General features: G+C 43.3%; 1 protein-coding gene across 1 annotated transcript in view; it reads right to left on the bottom strand.

Annotated features, from left to right (window-relative positions):
* Window positions 1–2,627: 2,627 nt before the first annotated feature.
* LOC125438397 (lipase member M-like) overlaps window positions 2,628–18,734 on the bottom strand; it is a 31,289-nt gene continuing 15,182 nt past the window's right edge. Inside the window, exons 6-9 of the mRNA XM_048506841.1 lie at window positions 15,114–15,260; window positions 9,205–9,276; window positions 3,631–3,696; window positions 2,628–2,861 (exon numbers count right to left, since the gene is read on the bottom strand). Coding sequence (XP_048362798.1) covers window positions 2,628–2,861; window positions 3,631–3,696; window positions 9,205–9,276; window positions 15,114–15,260 — 519 coding nt within the window. The remainder of the gene's footprint in view (window positions 2,862–3,630; window positions 3,697–9,204; window positions 9,277–15,113; window positions 15,261–18,734) is intronic.

Genomic DNA, 18,734 nt, shown 5'->3' with positions numbered 1-18,734 from the left:
TCAGTCGATGGATCAACTGAAGAAACCTCAGAGGGAGAAACCTACATCAAGCCAGTGGGAAATGAGAGTAATTTGGCCTAAAGGGCACTGAGAGCCATGTCAAGAATCCGGATGCTGATCATCGGGTGAGTGTGGTTGCCATCCCTCTTGTACTTCCCCAAACCCTAGTCAATGGGGCCAAAGACACTAAAATGACTGTAAGAGGCTTAATTGAGCTCTGGTAGAATGTGAATCCAGCTCTATTTCACAAAGTAACTCGTCACTTAGCACTTGGCAATGGATCTGAGGAGCCCCTTCCTTGTCATTCAGACTTTTGGATGGCAATGGGTCTGGGTTGGTTGAATCTTCTTTGCTTGAAGGATCTCTTGGGGCCTGAGGAGGCTGTAGGATCTCAGTTTGACAACTTTTACTCCAAATTAAATCACACTTCAGTATTTCTAGTCTGTTTATGATTTCCAGTTGCTCTTGTTCAGGAAGAGCTAGGAAAGAGTCCTTAAGATTTGTTGAAGGCTTTCATGGCCGGATTCAACTGGTTCTGGTGGGTTTTCTGGGCTGTGTGGCTGTGGTCTGGTGGATTTTGTTCCTAACGTTTCACCTGCATCTGTGGCTGGCATCTTCAGAGGTGTGTCACAGAGAAAAGTCTGTTTCACACTGTGTCTAAGGGCCTTTCCCCACTCTCGTCCTTCCCCTCTATGCCGCGTGCTGCTCTCAGCGCGCAGCATCCCAGGTGCTTAGCGCACCGAGCCGTCCCCATCGACCTCAGCTCTGCTTGTGAGGGAGCCACATCAAAAGGCACCGTTAAGAAGAGCGCCTGGGATGCTGCACGCTGAGGGGCGCAACAGCAGCAGCTTCGGGGCAGCTGCGCTGTCGCAGCCCCTCTCAGTGGGGAGTGCTGAGGGACCCCGCGCTACTCCCCTCGAGGTAAGTGGGGAAAGGCCCTAAGTGAGAAGGGAAAGTTTAGTGTGGTATTTTGTCCATGTCCCAGGGTTGGGAACCAATCATTAAGTGTATGGGTGGAACTTGCTATGCAAAGGTGTGGTTGAGTGTATTGTATTGCGTGTATTGTATTGTACTGTATTGTATTGTACTGTATTGAGTGTATTGTATTTTTTAAGTACTGGGAGCCAGGCTTTGCTAATTTTTAACGTCTCTTCTTTCTTATTGAAGTTGTCCTGGTGTTTGTGAATTTCAATGGCCTCCCTGTGCAGTTTGACATAGTAAGCTTCTGAATTGTCCAGAATTTCAGTGTTCTCAAATAAAATATTATGTCCAGTTTTGTTTAACACATGTTCTGCAACTGCAGATTTTTCAGGATGGTTCAGTTGACACTGTCTTTTGTGTTCCTTGATACGGGTCTGAATGCTGCGTTTTGTGGTTCCTATGTAAACCTTTCCACAGTTACAGGGTATGCAATATACTCCTGCAGAAGTGATAGGGTCTCTTTTGTCCTTTGCTGAGCGTAACATTTTCTGTATTTTCCTGGTGGGTTTGAAGATGGTCTGTAGGTAATGCTTCTTCATCAGTTTCCCTATTTGATCTGTGATTCCCTTGATGTATGGTAGAAATATTTTTTCCGGTGGTGGGCTGTTTCTCCTCAGCCCTCTGGGTTTTTCTTGGTCTTAAAGCTCTTCTGATTTCTGTAGTGGAGTAGCCATTAGCCTGCAGAGCCCAGACTAGATGGTTGATTTTATCAGAGAGGAGGTGAGGTTCACAAAATTGGCTATCACTGGACTGAGGGGACTTCCCATGGCTACTCCATCGGTCTGCTCATAATAATCATTGTCCCATTGGAAGTAGCTGGTTGTTAGGCAGTGTTGAAATAAAACTGTGATATCATCTGGAAACATCTGGCAAGACACACTTGCACTCATTGGCCAGATGCCAATTTCTACATGGTTATCCAGATAAGAGTCCACCTGCTCTTAACCACTGTACTATCTCTCATTTTGATCCCCTAAAAGGCTGCTGTTGGACTGCAAAGGACCCCCAGGAAAAACCTAAGATGTGAATTTAAGGTCAGCCACAGGAAAGGCAATTGGCAAAAAAAAAAAATCCAACACCACCACCACCCAACATAACTGTGGAGATTCTGTGGTGGCTCCCAGTACCAGGTTCCTGAATACAAAGCCAGATCCTAGTCCCAAATCTTATTCTGGGTTCTGTTGTTAAATATACTGAATGAGTGGCTGTCAAATGAATTTCTGGCTCAATAAGCTGCAAACTATTATATGTTAGGTGACATAACAGAGGATGTGAACCACATCCCTCAGCTCCTTTCATGAAAAATAATGGAGTGGTTTACAAGGTGAGACTAATGACACTCCTTCTTCTGTCTACTCTTCCCTGTTCACTGCAAGTGTCCAGCACAGTCATCTGATTAACAGAGGAAGGGGAACAGATCCATCTATGCAGACGAAGAAGGTTGTTTCTGCATTATATAATCAGTTAATTCCCCCATCAATCCTCCCAATACTAGATGAAGTGTAAACTGGGAGGAATGTAATAATTGCTTTAATACAAAAAACCCTTATGAATATATATTAAAAATACAGCCCTAAAGATGCCACAAAAGAATTCTGAAAAATGTCCATGTTCATAGGACATGTGCAGTTTGGATTCCATACTCTTTATTTGTACTTGTGCATCACAGCAAACATATCAGGATATAGGACCAAAGGAGCATCAAGACCCCAAGTATAATCCATATGTTGCCAATCAGGAATATTCTTATAGAAAATTAAATGAGGGATTCGATGAACCAACAGTTCTGTATCTGTTTCATCTACAGCAAAGTCCTTCCCAGCACTCCACACAGCTGTTGGCACAGTCATATCTTCTATTCTATAAAATGGAGGAGTTGTCTGTTGATCAAAAGATTAAAAAAATCAGTAACTAAATAATTATACATATTGGCTTAATTTTCACATATTTCTTTTAGCGGATGCTTACATGTTAGTGTTGTGAGAAGTCAATCTTTTTTTCTAATACACCCCAATCACCATTCTAGAATTCTGTTCCAAATATGATTTGCAAAGTGTTTGGTGGATCACCTGCATTTTACTTATTATAATATAACAAATATTGACTTAGAGCTAATAATTAGTTTGTCCTATTTACTCTCGCAAGGAATCAATCAAGTTAAGGAGGATGTTGGCTATGTTATTAAAGGTGAGTGAAGATGACAGTTTACCTGAAAAAAAATACAGAAAATGTCCTATGAAGAAATGACAAGAAGAAAGTGACAGGATCCAGAAAGGAATCCATTCTAGTTGTATACCTGCACTTTCAATAAACTGTCGCTGTTTCATTCATGCATGTTCTGTTACTAGTGTTGAGAAAATAATCCAGTCCAGCCCACACAGAACCAGTAAAATTTACTGTGGTAAACAAGGCTGGTAAAAGCATTAACTGTGGTTTTTCAAAAGCTGAAAGGGCTAAATACACCTGGTATTAATATTTATAATGATGAAACTGCTCCCAAGCTGCTGCCTCTCCTTTCACAGTCCTAGACAAATTGTAAAAAAGTAAAATACTACTAGCTTTCTTTACCCTTCACTTTAGCCAAAAATAAAAGTGGTTCTTTCAAAGTATTTGTCAAATCTCCTTCCCATCATTACCCCTTTCCCTTACCATGTTATATATAGCCTTGTTCTTAGATCCATAGTCGAAATGTTTGAATTCCTTTGAAAAAGCTATCTAAAATGACAAAAAAGAATTATTCACCTCAGGAATCTCATAACTCTTCTCCCAACAAAAGATGGAGCCAAACTAAACAGGAGATGTCTATAAAGAGGAAGAATCTTTATGAAGCACCAGTGATGGGTTACAATTCTGAGATCTCACATCTTTCATTTCATGGAAGCCACCTGTGCTATTCTCCCAACATTAATCTTGCTCCTCCAAATTGCTTTTGAGCATATTTCGGCTTACCAGGTCTCCCACTTCAGTGGAAGATCTCATGGGCCTGCCACACCTTTCTACCTCCATTCAGCTGGGCAGCAGGGAGGGAAATAGGAAGTTGATGGTGGAGGAGGTATTCACTGACAGCAGTGTCATTACACTGCAAGTGAGGTAATCACATTGGGCAGTGTTGTAGCATTTACCCCAAACTCTATGATTAAACCATAGAGTTTTGGGCAAATACTAGGGTATGACTGCAAAGCCTCTCCCCTTTACCAATACAGTGAGATTTTCCCCATGTGAAAGTCTCAGGCTGGCCACTCTAGCTCTGGAATGGAAAAATGTTAGATAGCATCATGTGGTAAAGGTGGTTTCTTTATAAACAGAAACAGTGTGTGTCACACTACTCTTTGATATCTTTTCAAAACAGCGGATCTTGTGCATTTTTCAAATCTTATTGAATTCTAGTCTTGGGAACTAGTTGGGAGGAATGTTCTCAGGCCAAGAGTAACAGAGGGAATTTCAGGAAACGCACTTTCTATTAAAATATCAAACAGTGCTTCTGAATTTTAAACTCTTTTAAAAATAAAATTGTACTAACTTTCCAATCCAAAAACAAGTACAAAAAAAGTAACACTAAAAAAATTGAAACTAAGAATATGAATATACAAAAACAACAGAAAATTATTAAATATAAAAATAATAAGATGGGCCAGTTATAATAATAAGATGAGCCTTTGTTTTCATCCAAGTTGAGTTTCATAATGCCTTTGTCTTATTTGCTTGACCTTGTTTTCTATTTTAATTTCTGATGTTTAATCTGAGAGATCTAGTCTTTAACAATTCGAATTAAGCTAATCTTTTGGAAAAGGTTAACATCTATGGCTGATTCCACATGGGCTAAAAACAGTGGTGTGAAAACGGTGTGAAAACAGTATAAACCCTTTTACACCGTTTTAAACCCTTTTACACCATTTTCACACCGTTTTCACACTGCTGTTTTTGGCCCATGCGGAATCAGCCTATGTTTTTTCCATACAGAAAAGTGAGGGAAAATATGTAAGTGCGTGAGTTCATCATTGCAGTCCATAACCTTGATTCATAGCCACACCTCCAATCCCTCCAATACAAAAATATAACAAAAAATAACTTTGGATATCTTATAAGACACAGAGTAAAACAGCTGCAAGGTATGGAGTGTTACTTATTTGACTGGAGAAGTAACATAGATGTTTTGAAGAAGTTAGGAATTCTTTCTGGTCATATCATAACCTCTGGCCATTTCACACACATACAATTGGCCTAATAGAATATGGAGACACTCAAGGTGGTGGGCAAGTGGTGCAGGAAAGATAAAAGAAAATGTTTCTCATGTCAATTAATAATTAATTAGTGGAATTCGCTATCTGTGGATATAGTGATGACCATGAGTAAGAGTGACTTTAAAAGGAGGTTAGTTATTAGATGATAGGGATCATTATTGGCTCACCATGGTGATTAAAGGGAACCTTCTGATTCAGAAGCAGTGTGAAATCTGTACTAAAAGGCAACACCACCAAGTTTTGGCTTCTTTGCCCTGTTTGTTATTTCCCCAGGGCAACTGGATGGCCACTGTTTGAAACAGGATGCTGGACTTGATGGGCTACTGGTTTGAGCCAGGAGAACTCTTCTTACAACCTTCACATTGCTGTTATTTCTGGTACCTGAACGGTATCTTTTTGGTTCTTGAAGGGGAAGGAATATATTTAAAGTTGATACCTTGTCTCTTCAACTGACCAAACCAAATGATATCAAGGGGACCAACAGGGATGTACCAAGGGATTTTGAAAGGCTAAGATTTCCTTGGTGCTTACAGACAAGAAACTACCATCTGTGAATCATTTTGCTGAACCATTGCAGGATGCAATAATTTTCAGATTTGGGTATAGTGGATCTGAAAACTATCAATATTTCCAGTATTCCCAAACTGCAATACCAATTGTCTGGAGATTATGGTCAGCTTTGAGGGCAAACCCCCTCCCAGGACTCGCATAGCCAACCCCTCCCCCCTCCCCCCACTCCACACACAGGATCCAAACTTTGCAAGCCAGCTCCTGGCAGTCATGGGGCAGACCACCACCAACAGCAGCATCAAGAATCAACCACTGGGGGCTGAGAGCTCTTTCCACCCCCTGCCACAACAGGACCATGGCAAAACACTTAACTGGCCAAGGACTAGTAGCCAAAGATGGGAGGACAATTGAGACTATGGATGTGCTTTGAGAAACTACTCCAACATTGCAGGTAGTGAAGTCCATTCCCAATGTGCCTGGAAATGACCCAGGGAGCCAGTGGAGTAGAGAAAGAAGTGAGAGGGAGAAGAGTCTGGACATCACTGACCAGGCCTAGGCATCAGGAGGAGTGAAGGACTGTTTCCGCACGGGCGGAATACAGCAACCCAGGGATGCTAAAAACAGCATCCCTGGGGAGGGGTTCGCACGGCCACCGCTGCTGCATCGCAGAGGCGGCGGCCTTGCAACCCCCGAGCAGCGTGAAGCCACTGTTTCCGAACCTTGCTCCCTGGGCGAGGTATTTCAGAAACAGCGGCTTCCAACCGCCATCCCCCCTTTCCCAAATGCCTTACCTTCCCTCCGACCTTCTGACGTGTTGTCCAGGCCTGGAGACACGCCCCCCTGCCCTGTGACTCCAGAGCTGTTGCACAGGACGGGGGGGGCGTGTCCCCTGGCTTGGGCAATGTGCCAGAAGGTCAGAGAGAGGGTAAGGCGTTCGGGTGACGGCCCAGCGCTGCGCCATCTTCCCCGCTCCTACCGGGACCGTTACGATTACCCGAAAGCGGTCCCGGGGAGTTGCTTGTCGGCATACGTCGTCGCGAGAAGAATGGCCAAGGAGATGGAATTGGGAGTAAAGGAGGAGGCGGGGCAGTGCTAGATTGAAAGGTAGCCTGAGCAGTGGGGCCAAGGAATGAGGCTCTGATTGGGTTGGCCAGGTCAAGGACTAGCCTTATAAGATGGAGGTCAGGAAGAGGATCAAGGAGGAAAATGCCAACCACCAGTTTTTGAGACTGGGGAACTAGGTGGACTGGGAGCTACAGTATGTGAAGTCTCATCCCTCCCTTTGGAGGCTCTTCGGGACCCTAGGGAGCTGGAGGAGCCAGCCAAGGAGGAAAGAGACAGTCCTAGTGCCAGGGAACACCACGCCAATGTACTATTTTTTCCCAAGTATCTGATTTTTTTCAGGTCTGTTATTCCTTATGGGCAAACATTCTAAGTGACTGCAGAGTGGCTAACTGTCTGTTTATGAAGGCTTAAGCACTAGAAATAACTCCCAAATTTCAAGTGGACTGGTCCACTCTATAGCCCCCTGAAGAAGATGACCCCAGCCATCCTCCATTATTTCCTATTGAAAGGGGGGGAAACTGCTTTCACAGAACAGCCATGCCTGCAAGCAACATCGTTGCTCAAACAATGCTTCCAACGGAAGAACTAACACAATAAGCTCAACAGAACAAGTGTAGAATCTAGTAATCCTAGTAAAACCACAAGCCAATGTGCCAAGATGAATAGAATCAAACCAGAGAATCTCTGCCTTTTTATCACTACATGGTAACATTGAAATTAATATTGGATATTCAGGTGAAAATAAATTTCTAGGTTGGAGGAAGTGATTTGAAGGTAAATGGATGTTTAGCATCTCCCTTGTTAGTAAGAAAAGCACTGGGTATCCCAAACAACCACAGCTCCCAATTTTTCCACATTCTGTGAGATGTATGGCCAGTCGGGATTATGCTTTGCAATGCATCTTCAAAGAGGAAAATAGATGTGTCACTTAGAATTTCAAGAGTTCATCATGGTGCAGTTCTGAGCAAATCACTTTTGCCTGGATAATACGTTGATCTGTTAACAGATTTTGTACTTTAATACACAAACTTCCAAAAGCATTATTTTACATTTTAGAGTCTTAAGCCTGGGATCTTTTTGTAGTTTCAATGCCGTGCACTCATATATGGAATCCAACTTTTATACAAATTTAACATGCATGGTAACATGCATTAAACTTTGTCTGAATACCATCTCAATCTCTGACCCTGGCATCCTCTTTCTTTCGTGACTGGGGGTTTTCATAGTGATACATTTCTACTGCTTCATTCTACAATTCTGAATGATACTGCCTATAAAATAAGGGGTAAATTATCATACTAAATCTGGCTGGTAATATTCTTTGGCCAAGAAACATCACCTTTCAGACTTTAGTCCCACTCTGATTAAACTATTTAAAGGAAACACATAGAAATCTTTCAAAAACCTATAAAAACTACAACATGAAGACTGCAAACAGGTATAAAAATAAGAAAAGAATTTGTTACAACTAATTTTGCAATACAGAAATGCCTAAAGTAATTCCATAAATAACTGCATATAGCGAGAAGCCTTTTACACACGGGCCAATAAACCCAGGCTGGAGACAGGAAAAAAACATTATGGGGGGGGGGGTAACTTCACATGGCTTTCACCCCTAAAGCGAGGCTACCCCAGGTTATCTCCCCCTCAACGAGTTATTGGGCCTTTCCCCACTTACCTTAATCCCCCCTATGCCGCACACTGCTCTAAGCACGCGGCATACCTGGTGCGTGCCTGGGCATCCCCACAACCCCGCGCTCTGTGCGGGGTCATCACAAGGTGCCATTTAAAAGAGTGCCAAGGATGCCACACACTGAGGGGGCGCGACAGCGGTAGCTTCGGGGCGGCTGCACTGTCGCCGCCCCTGTTGTGGGGAGTGTCAGGGAACCCTGCGCTATTTTCGGAGAGTAGCGCGGGGCTTAAGGTAAGTGGGGAAAGGCCTATTATTTTGTTTTATTGTGGGTTGCAGCCACTCACAAGAGAATGCCTGGGTGGGCAGCATTTTAAGTGATTGCACTTCCCTCTGTTTTTAGAAGTCCCGCCTTGCAGCTGTGTAGCCACACAGTGACACAGCATGGCTGCAGGGATCCATGCTGCCTGCCCATGTAGCTATGCAGCTGAGGGAGGGAGGTAAAAAAGTGCACCTCCTTACTAAGCCATGACAACAGCCCACATTGTTTCTGCGGGCTCTGTTCACTGCCTGCACAGAGGCATGCAAACGGAGAAACAGGAGAGTGGGTTACTTTATCACGATTGTAACCTGCTGTTCTGTTGTTGTGTGGAAGGGCCTAAATAGAAATCTTAACAATTCCCACAAGTACACTAAAAACTAAGTATTCAAAAAGACATAGAATTTTGACCTTTAAGTTTTAGATTGCAAAAAGAAAAAAAGATTGTTAAACTGTACCTGACTCCAATGACTAATTGTTTTTACAGAAGTAAAATCGGGGAAGATTCCAAGATACACATCTGCTCGACTCTAGAAAATCAATAAGAATAGATTTTTGTAAAAGATCTGCCACAAAGGTATGTTTATGAACTGACAACTAAAGATAATCCAACAATTACATTCCTCAAGTTAGTAATAGACCACTATGACAAAAAGGGTTTATTTAAGTAAACCTTTGGTTAGTAAAGAGCAAAGCACAAAACATAGTTGCATGTATGCACAATTGAGCAAGCCTGCTTCCCCCTTGTACACGGTTAATTGCACTAATAAGATGGAATGTGAGGGCAAAAGTCCCTCTTGGTTTTGGCCTTGAAGTTGGGAGGCCTAATGATCTCCACCTACACTTGTGTCAAACTCCCATCTCTGAAACTGCAAGTCAGGGTCAGAGCAAGGGGGAACTGTGCCCCTGCCATGCCCCTGCCCACCCCCACCCTGCCCTGGAATGCCCCTATGCTCCCTCCACACCCCTGCACCGGCGCATGCCCATGCATCACGCACCCCCCCCGCCACCTTGCCGCTGCTGCAAGATCATTAAGTTCCGGGGGGAGGGGTCTTCTAAGATGCTGTTAGGTCAAATCCTGAACCAAACTTTTAAAAGCAAAATTTGAAAGGCCAAAACCAACAGTTACATGAAGAACATCATTTAAGAGTGCAGAAATGTGGGTCCGAACATAAATCCAGTTATGCTTCTACCTTTGTGATTCTGATCTAGCCCTAAGAAAGTGACTAATTACACCCTTTTCCTACAGGCTCACAATACTAATCTCAAGCCATTTCTGCACAGGTTATCAGCCCTGGGTTCAATGCTATTGGGAAGTGGTTTTTCCACCCTGCTTTCCGCCAGCACTATGGAACATTTTGTGCACCTCCAGGACTTTGCTGGTTTTAATTAGATCTTTTCAAAACTGGCTTTGCTTCAAGGTTTTGATGAGGAAAGTTCAGTAAAGCCTACACGGTTGCTATGACAGTGGGAAAATTCAGAATTTCAAATCCATACATCAGTCTAACCATACATACACCCCGACCATGTGGCAGCCTTTCCCTCCCCTAGCCACATGTTTATTTATTAGTTTAGGCAATAAAATAAGAGGAAAGGCATATCTTGGCAATGGAAGGAACTAGAGATTTACCTTTTTAACATAATGAAAACTGGGAATTAATAGACCCTGTTACACCTATTGTTAAATGGTTTCTCATTATAATGATACTTGAAAGCCCCTTTGCCTTTGCACTTTATATGAGGTCACACAAGCAACAGGAAAACTACAGAAGCCCCTCACCAGTGGAAATCGCCTATATTCACTGTAACAGTAACTAATAACGATCTGTAGCATTCCTATAGTAGACACACACACACACACACACACACACACACACACACACACCCTGATATATTGCTTGATGCACATACATACTTTAAGGTGCTACTGAACTAGAATCATATATTTTAGTCCAGCAGCACCTTAATGTAGGAATACAGCACAAAATTTTTTTGATATAACTTCAGATCCAGCTTCAGGAAATCCTTAGTTCTTATCATAAGGGGGCAGCAGGAACTTACTGCAGCCGCCATTTGCTGCCAGGGGAAGGGCGGCATGGCTGCCCCTTTCCTCACTGCTTTGGGAGGGAGGGGGTGGGTCCTTCCCGGGGCGGCATCAGCACGGCCCTGCACGGCTGATTGGCTGGCAGCTGGAGCCATGACGCGGAATCATGGTGTCAGCTGCCCGGGCCATCCCCTCACTATATATGGCAGGGATGGGCACAAGCAGGCCCTCTTTCCCTGCCATCCAAGATCTTCCCACCCACCACTCCCTTTTTTGCTGGCCAGGATTGGGGCTCAATGTTCAGCATTCTTCTTGTCATAGCCATCTGGCGATTTGCGCATGGGGGACTGATCTTGCCTGGGGTAAGCTGCTTGCAAACACCCTTTGGGAACCTCCTTATGAGGTAGGAGTGGAACAAGCCAGGGGTCTGGCAGCCCAGGCTTGGGCTGAGACTGCTTGCTCCCCCCTCAGCAAATGGGGGAATCGTCAGAATGCGGCCCACCGCCCGTCTGAAATTCCCCCCTTCGTTGCTGCCCTTTAATTCAGGGTTAAAGTATATTTTCCTCAAACAGTGGGTTTGAGGAGAGCAGGTGTTGGGAACAGCCTGCTTGGCTGCCCAGCTCTCAGATCAGACCCCCATGCTGCTGACTTATGCTCATCTGTTCTTTCTTGCCAATAGATGCAAATGGCTATGGCCAATTTTATTTACCCACAATAAAGTGTTTGTGTTTTATTTCATCTCAGATGCATATCTCTCATCATGCTAGCCAATCCCTCCCTCTGGTGGCAACATGGGGTTCCTCTTTCTTTTATTTTACAGTTGTTGCAGGTATTGTTGTATTATGATTATATGACAGCAAACTGACTAGTGATCTTATACTATCGGCACATAATTTACATATGCTTTCCCCAATAATGTTTGTATATGGAGTAGTACATGAAACCTGCTAAGAATTATTGCTCTTTATAAAACCTAGAGAAGGGAGTTTGTTATATTAAACAGCACTTTTGTACCATTTTGCTTAATGCCTGGGTCTTCTAGCCTCTCCATAGGGATGAGGATGAGCCATGACCCCCCCTCCACCTCCTGCAACTTTGTCACCTCAGCAAATGAATGGGAATGGTATGACAGGTTTGGGGCACTTCTCCCTTCAACTGTAGTGTTGAAGGCCAATGGAGGAGGATTGGGGCGTTATCTGCAGTTGTCTGGTGAAGATTTTAAATCTCTCTTTTTCCTGTTTTCAGATTTTTCTGCAACATGAAAGCTCCCTCAAGTTTGCAATAAAATCTGTTTTCTGTCTTCATGGCCCCAATTCACATTTATGTATCCACAGATGAGGCCCTGTTGAGAATTAGATGTATTGACTATTGATACTCTTACAGAATTGTCAGAGTACTTAATTCTAATTGAAAGACTAACAATGTAACCGTGTGTGTCTGTGTGTGTGTGTGTGTGTGTGTGTGTCTGTGTCTGTGTCTGTGTCTGTGTCTGTGTCTGTGTCTGTGTCTGTGTCTGTGTCTGTGTCTGTGTCTGTGTCTGTGAAAGGGCTGAGGAAGCAGCTAGGCCCCCTGGCACTGGTGTGTTCCACTTGGGCAATCACACAGAGTTCATGCCAGGGTCAAAGGGGGAATTATTGGGGATGGGGGAGGCATCAGTTGATTCCCTGTGCTGTTCAATCTAAGAATGCGCCCATTTGCCTGTGTGAACTTATGCCAACAAAAACAGTGGCACAGCCATTGTTCTGCATACATCACTTTCACTGAGGTAAACAGAGTGTCCCTGTTTGGTTCATGGCTGCAGTGCAGCAAGCCTCTTAGGAGGTGATGTAGCTGTACCATGTCTGTGGCATCCCTGGAGCAACTCTCCCCCTTGGACTGCATTGTAAATATTAGAAAATTGGATGTGCCTAGAGACCTTTTCAAGGACCACTCATCAGATTGTGGAAGTAGAAGCCAAAATTTGTTTTAGTATTAAAATATTGCTAAAGGACATATGTATAAAGGGGAATTCACACTGTGTAATATACAGGTTATTATTATTATTATTATTATTATTATTATTATTATTATTTTATTAGATTTTTAGACCGCCCCATCCCCGGAGGGCTCTGGGCGGTGTACAACATGTAGGCAATACAGTTGAATAACAATTAAAATAACATATAAAAACAGCAATAAAATCTCCTAGTACATTTATCAAATACAGACCTAAGTCAAAATTAAATTAAAATTCAAGATATAAATTAGTTAGTTGGCGTCTAGCGTCTCGATCAAATAAAATCCCTCCCTCCCTACGATAAAGGGAGGCATGGTGAGTCACAGTGATGGATTTGCGGCCCGGATGTTAGGGGCCGATATCGAGGAGGCACTATTGGCGGCTGGATCCTCCGAAGGCCAGCCCGGAACAGCTCTGTCTTGCAGGCCCATGAACTCTGCAAGGTCCCGCAGGGCCCGGACAGCTGGAGGAAGAAGCGTTCCACCAGGCGGGGCCAGGGCTGTGAAGGACCTGGCCCGTGTGGAGGCCAGCCGCATTGTCGAGGGGCCAGGGACCACCAGTAAATTGGCCTCCGCCCGATCGGAGAGGCAGCCTAGGGACATATGGGGTGACGCGGTCACCGAAGATACGATGGCCCCAGGCAGCGAATGGCCTTAAAGGTCAACACCAACACCTTGAAAATGATCCCGAACTCTACTGGGAAGCCAATGCAGCTGCCGCAGCACAAGCTGGATATGTTCCAGCCACTGCCTGTAAGCAAGGCGTGCTGCTGCATGGTGGACCAGTTTTAAGCGCCCGGATCAGAGGCGCGAAGAGGAAGGCCAGCGTGAAGCTGAGTTACAATAGTCAAGTCTGGAGATGACCGTTGCATGGATCACAGAGGCTAGGTCCGCTCTGGAGAGGAAGGGAGCCAGGCGGGCCTGGCGAAGGTGGAAAAAAAAGCAGCCGGGTTGTATGGAGCCACCTGGGTCTCCATTGAGAGAGACAAATCCAGGTGGACCCCAGGCTCGAGCGGAGGGTCGGTGCCAATGTGGCCCCCTCCCACACCGGCGGCTGGAAAATCCCCTCCCCTCACGCCAAGCCAGAGGATCTCCGTCTTCCGAAGGATTCAGTTTTAACCTGCTCTGCCAGCCAACCAACCAGCAACCGCCTCCAAACAGTGCTGTAGAGGCTGCAGAGGCGGCGGCTGCTCCCCTCCATCAACAGAATGAGCTGTGTGTCATCATCGTACCGATTGCAAATCAGCCCACAACTCCGTACCAGATGTGCAAAGGGGTGCGTGTAGGTGTGAAATAAAAGCGGGGACAATAATGCCCCTGGGGCACACCGCGTGAAGCGGGCACTTCCGGGAGGCTTGGTCCCCGCACCTCACTTGCTGATTCCGGCCCCAGAGAAACGAGGGTTATCCACTGAAGGACAGTGCCCCGCACTCCGGAGGCGGCCAGGCGGTGGGCCAAAAGATGCGTGGTCGACCACGTCCAAAAGCGCTGCGGTGAGATCTAACAGCACCAGCAGCGCCCGATCCGCCTGCTGGTCAAGCTGAATACGGAGAGTATCTGTGACGGCGACAAGAACAGTCTCCGTCCCATGCCCAGCACGGAAGCCGGACTGGAAGGGGTCGAAAGCCGATGTGTCATCCAGAAAACCTTGAAGCTGCTCCAACACCACTCTCTCAATTACCTTCCCCAGGAACGAAAGATTGGCGGTAATTGGCCAGATCTCCTGGATCTAACGATGGTCTTTTTAAGAGTGGGTGGACCACTGCCTCCTTCAACCCATCCGGGAAGGTTCCTTGCTCAAGAGAACCATTGATGATACTCAACAGATGGGGTCGTAGCTCCGCCCGGCAGGTTTTTACAAGCCAGGACGGGCACGGATCCAGAGGACAGGTAGTAGGTCTAACAGCAGCTAAGGCTCTGTCAACAGCGACTTCAGAGAGCAGGGAAAACTGGGTCAAACAAGGACCCGAAGACGGCAAGGGAGTCTCCAGTTCACTAATTGTAGCTAACGTGGATGGAAGGTCATGGCGGAGCGACGTGATCTTATCCGCGAAAAAGCTCATAAATGCCTCACAGCTAATGTCCAATTGAGGATTTGAAGATCTCTCCGATAAGGAGGTCAGTGACCGAATTATACGAAATAATTGTGCTGGGCGAGAGCTAGCGGACGCGAGAGAGGAGGAGAAGAAAGTCCTCTTCGCCTCCTTCGTCGCCATCTCATAGGTTGACCCCCCCCCCCCAATTTTGTTATCTGGGTGAATAGGGGTTGAGTTTTTCTGGGGTGTTCTTTGTAAATAAAAATCAAAACAACATATAGAGACAACTTACCACATTTAAATTTTTCTCATTATATCCATAACTAAGGAAAATGAACTGTAGACAAAGCCTGTCTGTTATCGCATAGCTGCAAAATTTGGCAACGCTGGTTTTTAATCTATTACTAAAAAAACAGAATTCCTTGTTGCCCCAGATAAGCTGCAAAGTAAAAATACAGTAATTATTCTGAGTGTCTTTAACAGTAGGTGTAAAGGATGGTCCTTATATATCTTAATACTCAACTATTATTGACTGATCAGAGCTTGGAAGTTATGGATTCTGCTCCAGCTACTTCCAATGCTTTGCCTGTATTTTTCAAGATGATCATAAACTTCTGGAGCAAATAGTTGAACTTGATTGACAATTAGTGGATATCCTCACTAGGAACCTCCATTTTATCTCTTGATGTATATGCTAGATGGAAGAATAAGTCAAATTGAATATCAGATTTCATTGAATATCTTAAATGTTTCGACTGTATGATACTTCAAGATACTTGGTCAGTGATGGAGGTCAACATTATTGATCTCTCTTCATTTAATTTACCTGCCCATAGACGGTTCTTTATAGGCTGCCATATAGCTGACCTAACAATGTTAGTCAAGTCTAATCTTCCATTTGATATATCTTTCCTTGGTTCTTATCCACCATTATCTCTCCTAATAAATATGATTAATAATAAGTTAATTTTGATCAATGTTTACCTCCCTCTTGCTGACAATGAGAAGATTCTAACTGCCAGTTCGGATAAATTGTTTGACCTTATGTTTCCTTTAATTAAAAAAAATTGATCACCCAGTTTATTAGTATGGGAGACCTAAATGCATGAATTAGAGCTGTGAACCAAAATCTGGCCTCACAATTGGGTTTTGAAGGAGTAGGCTCATTACTTTTACCAATCTTTGTTTCCCATTCCTCCAAGGATGTATTAATTAACAGAGCGGGATTAAAACTCATGGAGTTTTGCATTGCCAATAGTGTTACTATTCTAAACAGGTCAGCTAACTTTCTTGATGATGATGAGTTTCGTCAAGAAATCATAGTGCAGTTGATTATGGTACCTTTTTCTTAAATCTATGATCCAATATTGATTTATTTTTCTGTTGGAGCTCACACTCTCCTTTACTGCTAGAATTACAATGTAGACTGGCAACTAAGACTTTGAAGTCTATTTTGAAGAAAATTCTCACAATATTCTAAATAGAATTGATTTTCAGTGCAGTCTTTGAGGAGGGGGGTTGAAAGCTTCTGTGGAGCTGGTTGACTTCCGGCAGGACTCAGAGGCGGCTAGCCGCACCTGAGAAGGTTGCGGTCCCACACCTTGTTTATTTACAATTCTTGTGGTTATAGACGAAACCCAAGAACCTCTGAAGCAGAGCAAGCAGAGGGAGGAAAAGCGAAGAATCGCTGCGATACCCCAGCGCCCCAAACAATCCAGTGAGAGCCACAAGAAAGTCTCTTACTGGAGAAAGCGGGAAGACGCTGGGGGGGAAGCGCCATTTGCAAGGTGAGGGAACGGTGCCAAAAAAGACAGCCGAAGGGAATCAACGCTCTTTCAACAGAGGGCGGTGATATAGCCGAAAGAGTTACGGAGAGGCAGAGTACGAATTGATATTAAACGTAGCCTATAGCAGGAATGAATTATTAAGGAGAAATAAATAATAGACGCAACCGCAACTGGAAGGTGAAGTCGGGAGGGAAAGAAAGGAGCCGCGTAAAGCGAAGCCCAAAGACTTAAACCATTGCGGCAAATGAAAGACATAAAGTTGGAGGGGTGATTGCACTAACCTCTATGTTTAAATAAGTAAACGGACAGTGTTTGCTGAAGCAGGCTTGCCAGATAACGAAAAAAAAGGGTTAAAACGACAGAACGGCACCCGGAAACAACGTAGAAAGGGACGGGGCTTAACGCCGTCAATCAAACGCATTGCTAGTTCCGTTTCCAGCCGGTAAACAAATGGAGAGAATGAGACCATAGAGTTTAAACAAACTAGAGTGACCAAGTTAAGAGGAAGAAAAGCAGAGACTTAAAAGAAGAGAAACAGATAGTGGGACTGTGATTTAACAGGAATAAACGGAATTGAACAGTGTAAGAATGGCGACCAGAGCAAAGAATGGCAATAATGGAAATAGTGGGAAAACGCCAGAAAGAAACAACATCGAAATGAATACGAGATTGGATCAGCTGACAGATTTGATAGTCTCCTTCCAAGAAGATGTGAATGGCAAATTAAGCAAATTGGATAAATTAGACCAAAGATTTGAATCATTTGAAAAAGAAATAATGGAAATAAAAAAAGATTTGAGCCAAGTCAAAAAGATAGAAACTTCAATGGGGGAGCTTAAGAAAGAAGTGGGAAGCATAAAAAACGAAATGACAGTAACTGATAGTAAAGTAGAAATTATGAAGAACCAACAAGAACAACTGCTAGACAAATGGCCCTGATGGAATTAAAACTAAAGGAAAATCAATTGAGAGTAAGAGGATGCAAGGAAGAAGGAAAAGAGGACGTAAGAAGAAAGGTGATTGGTGCACTAGGAGAATTTCTGGAAATGGAGGAGGAAGATCTAGACCAGGATATAGAAAAGATTTTTAGAGCAAATTCCAGATTTGCAAGAAATAACCATACACCAAGAGACATAATAATAATTTTTGAAAGAAAGAGGACAAGAGATGAAGTCCTGATGAAACATTCCAAAGAAAGACTTAAAATCCAGGGACAAGAGGTGATAGTACTGAAAGAAGTCCCGAATCATATTTTAAGAAAAAGAAAAGACTATACCCCCCTTAAAAACTGGTTAAAAGAAAATAACATTGTATTTAGATGGGGGATGTTAGAGGGTGTAAGCTTTGTATGGAACTCAGAAAGAATTGTAATAGATTCAATTCAACAAGCACAAGAATCCTTGAAGGAGAAAATGGGGAACAAAAAAATTGAAGGGAGGAAAAAATGTAAGTGATAGAATTGTTTTTTTATTAATACTATATGTTTCTCCCTTTGTGTTTGTGAGAGAGAACAGGTGGAACTACTACATGAATTTGTACTTTATTAAGTAATTAAGTTAATTAAATGTGATTAGTAAAAGGGACTCATGCTGTAAATGAGATAAGTATACGAGGTTGTATGGAGGGGGGTCCCCCTTTTTTGGTTTAATGAAATGAACTGTTCTTTTATTAATATTATATGTTTCCCCTTATGTGTTCGTGAGAGAGAACAGATGAAATTACTATATGATCCTTGGAATTATTGTATTTTATTAAGTAATTAAGTTAATTGAATGTGATTAGTAAAAGGGTCTCATGTTGTAAATGAGATAAGTATACCAGGTTGTATGGAGGGAGGTTCCCTTTTTTTGGTTTAATGAAATTATAGAACTATGAATACCTATGATTTTCTTTTTAAAAAATGTATAATTAAATTAAGTGATTTGGTATGTAGGATTAAGTCTCAAGAGGAAACTTTAAATTGTAGGTCACTCTATAACTGAATTAATATATCTATGACAATAGATTTGTTATCTATAAATGTTAATGGACTAAATAGTCCCAATAAAAGAAGGAAAATATTTAGTTACCTAAATCAAATTAAACATGAAATAATTTGTGTTCAGGAAACACATATAAGGAAAAAA

Source organism: Sphaerodactylus townsendi, linkage group LG08 (assembly GCF_021028975.2).
Source record: "Sphaerodactylus townsendi isolate TG3544 linkage group LG08, MPM_Stown_v2.3, whole genome shotgun sequence".
Classification (NCBI taxonomy): domain Eukaryota; kingdom Metazoa; phylum Chordata; class Lepidosauria; order Squamata; family Sphaerodactylidae; genus Sphaerodactylus; species Sphaerodactylus townsendi.
Note: the sequence above shows the minus strand (reverse complement) of the source record. Positions and strands in the feature narration are given on the sequence as shown.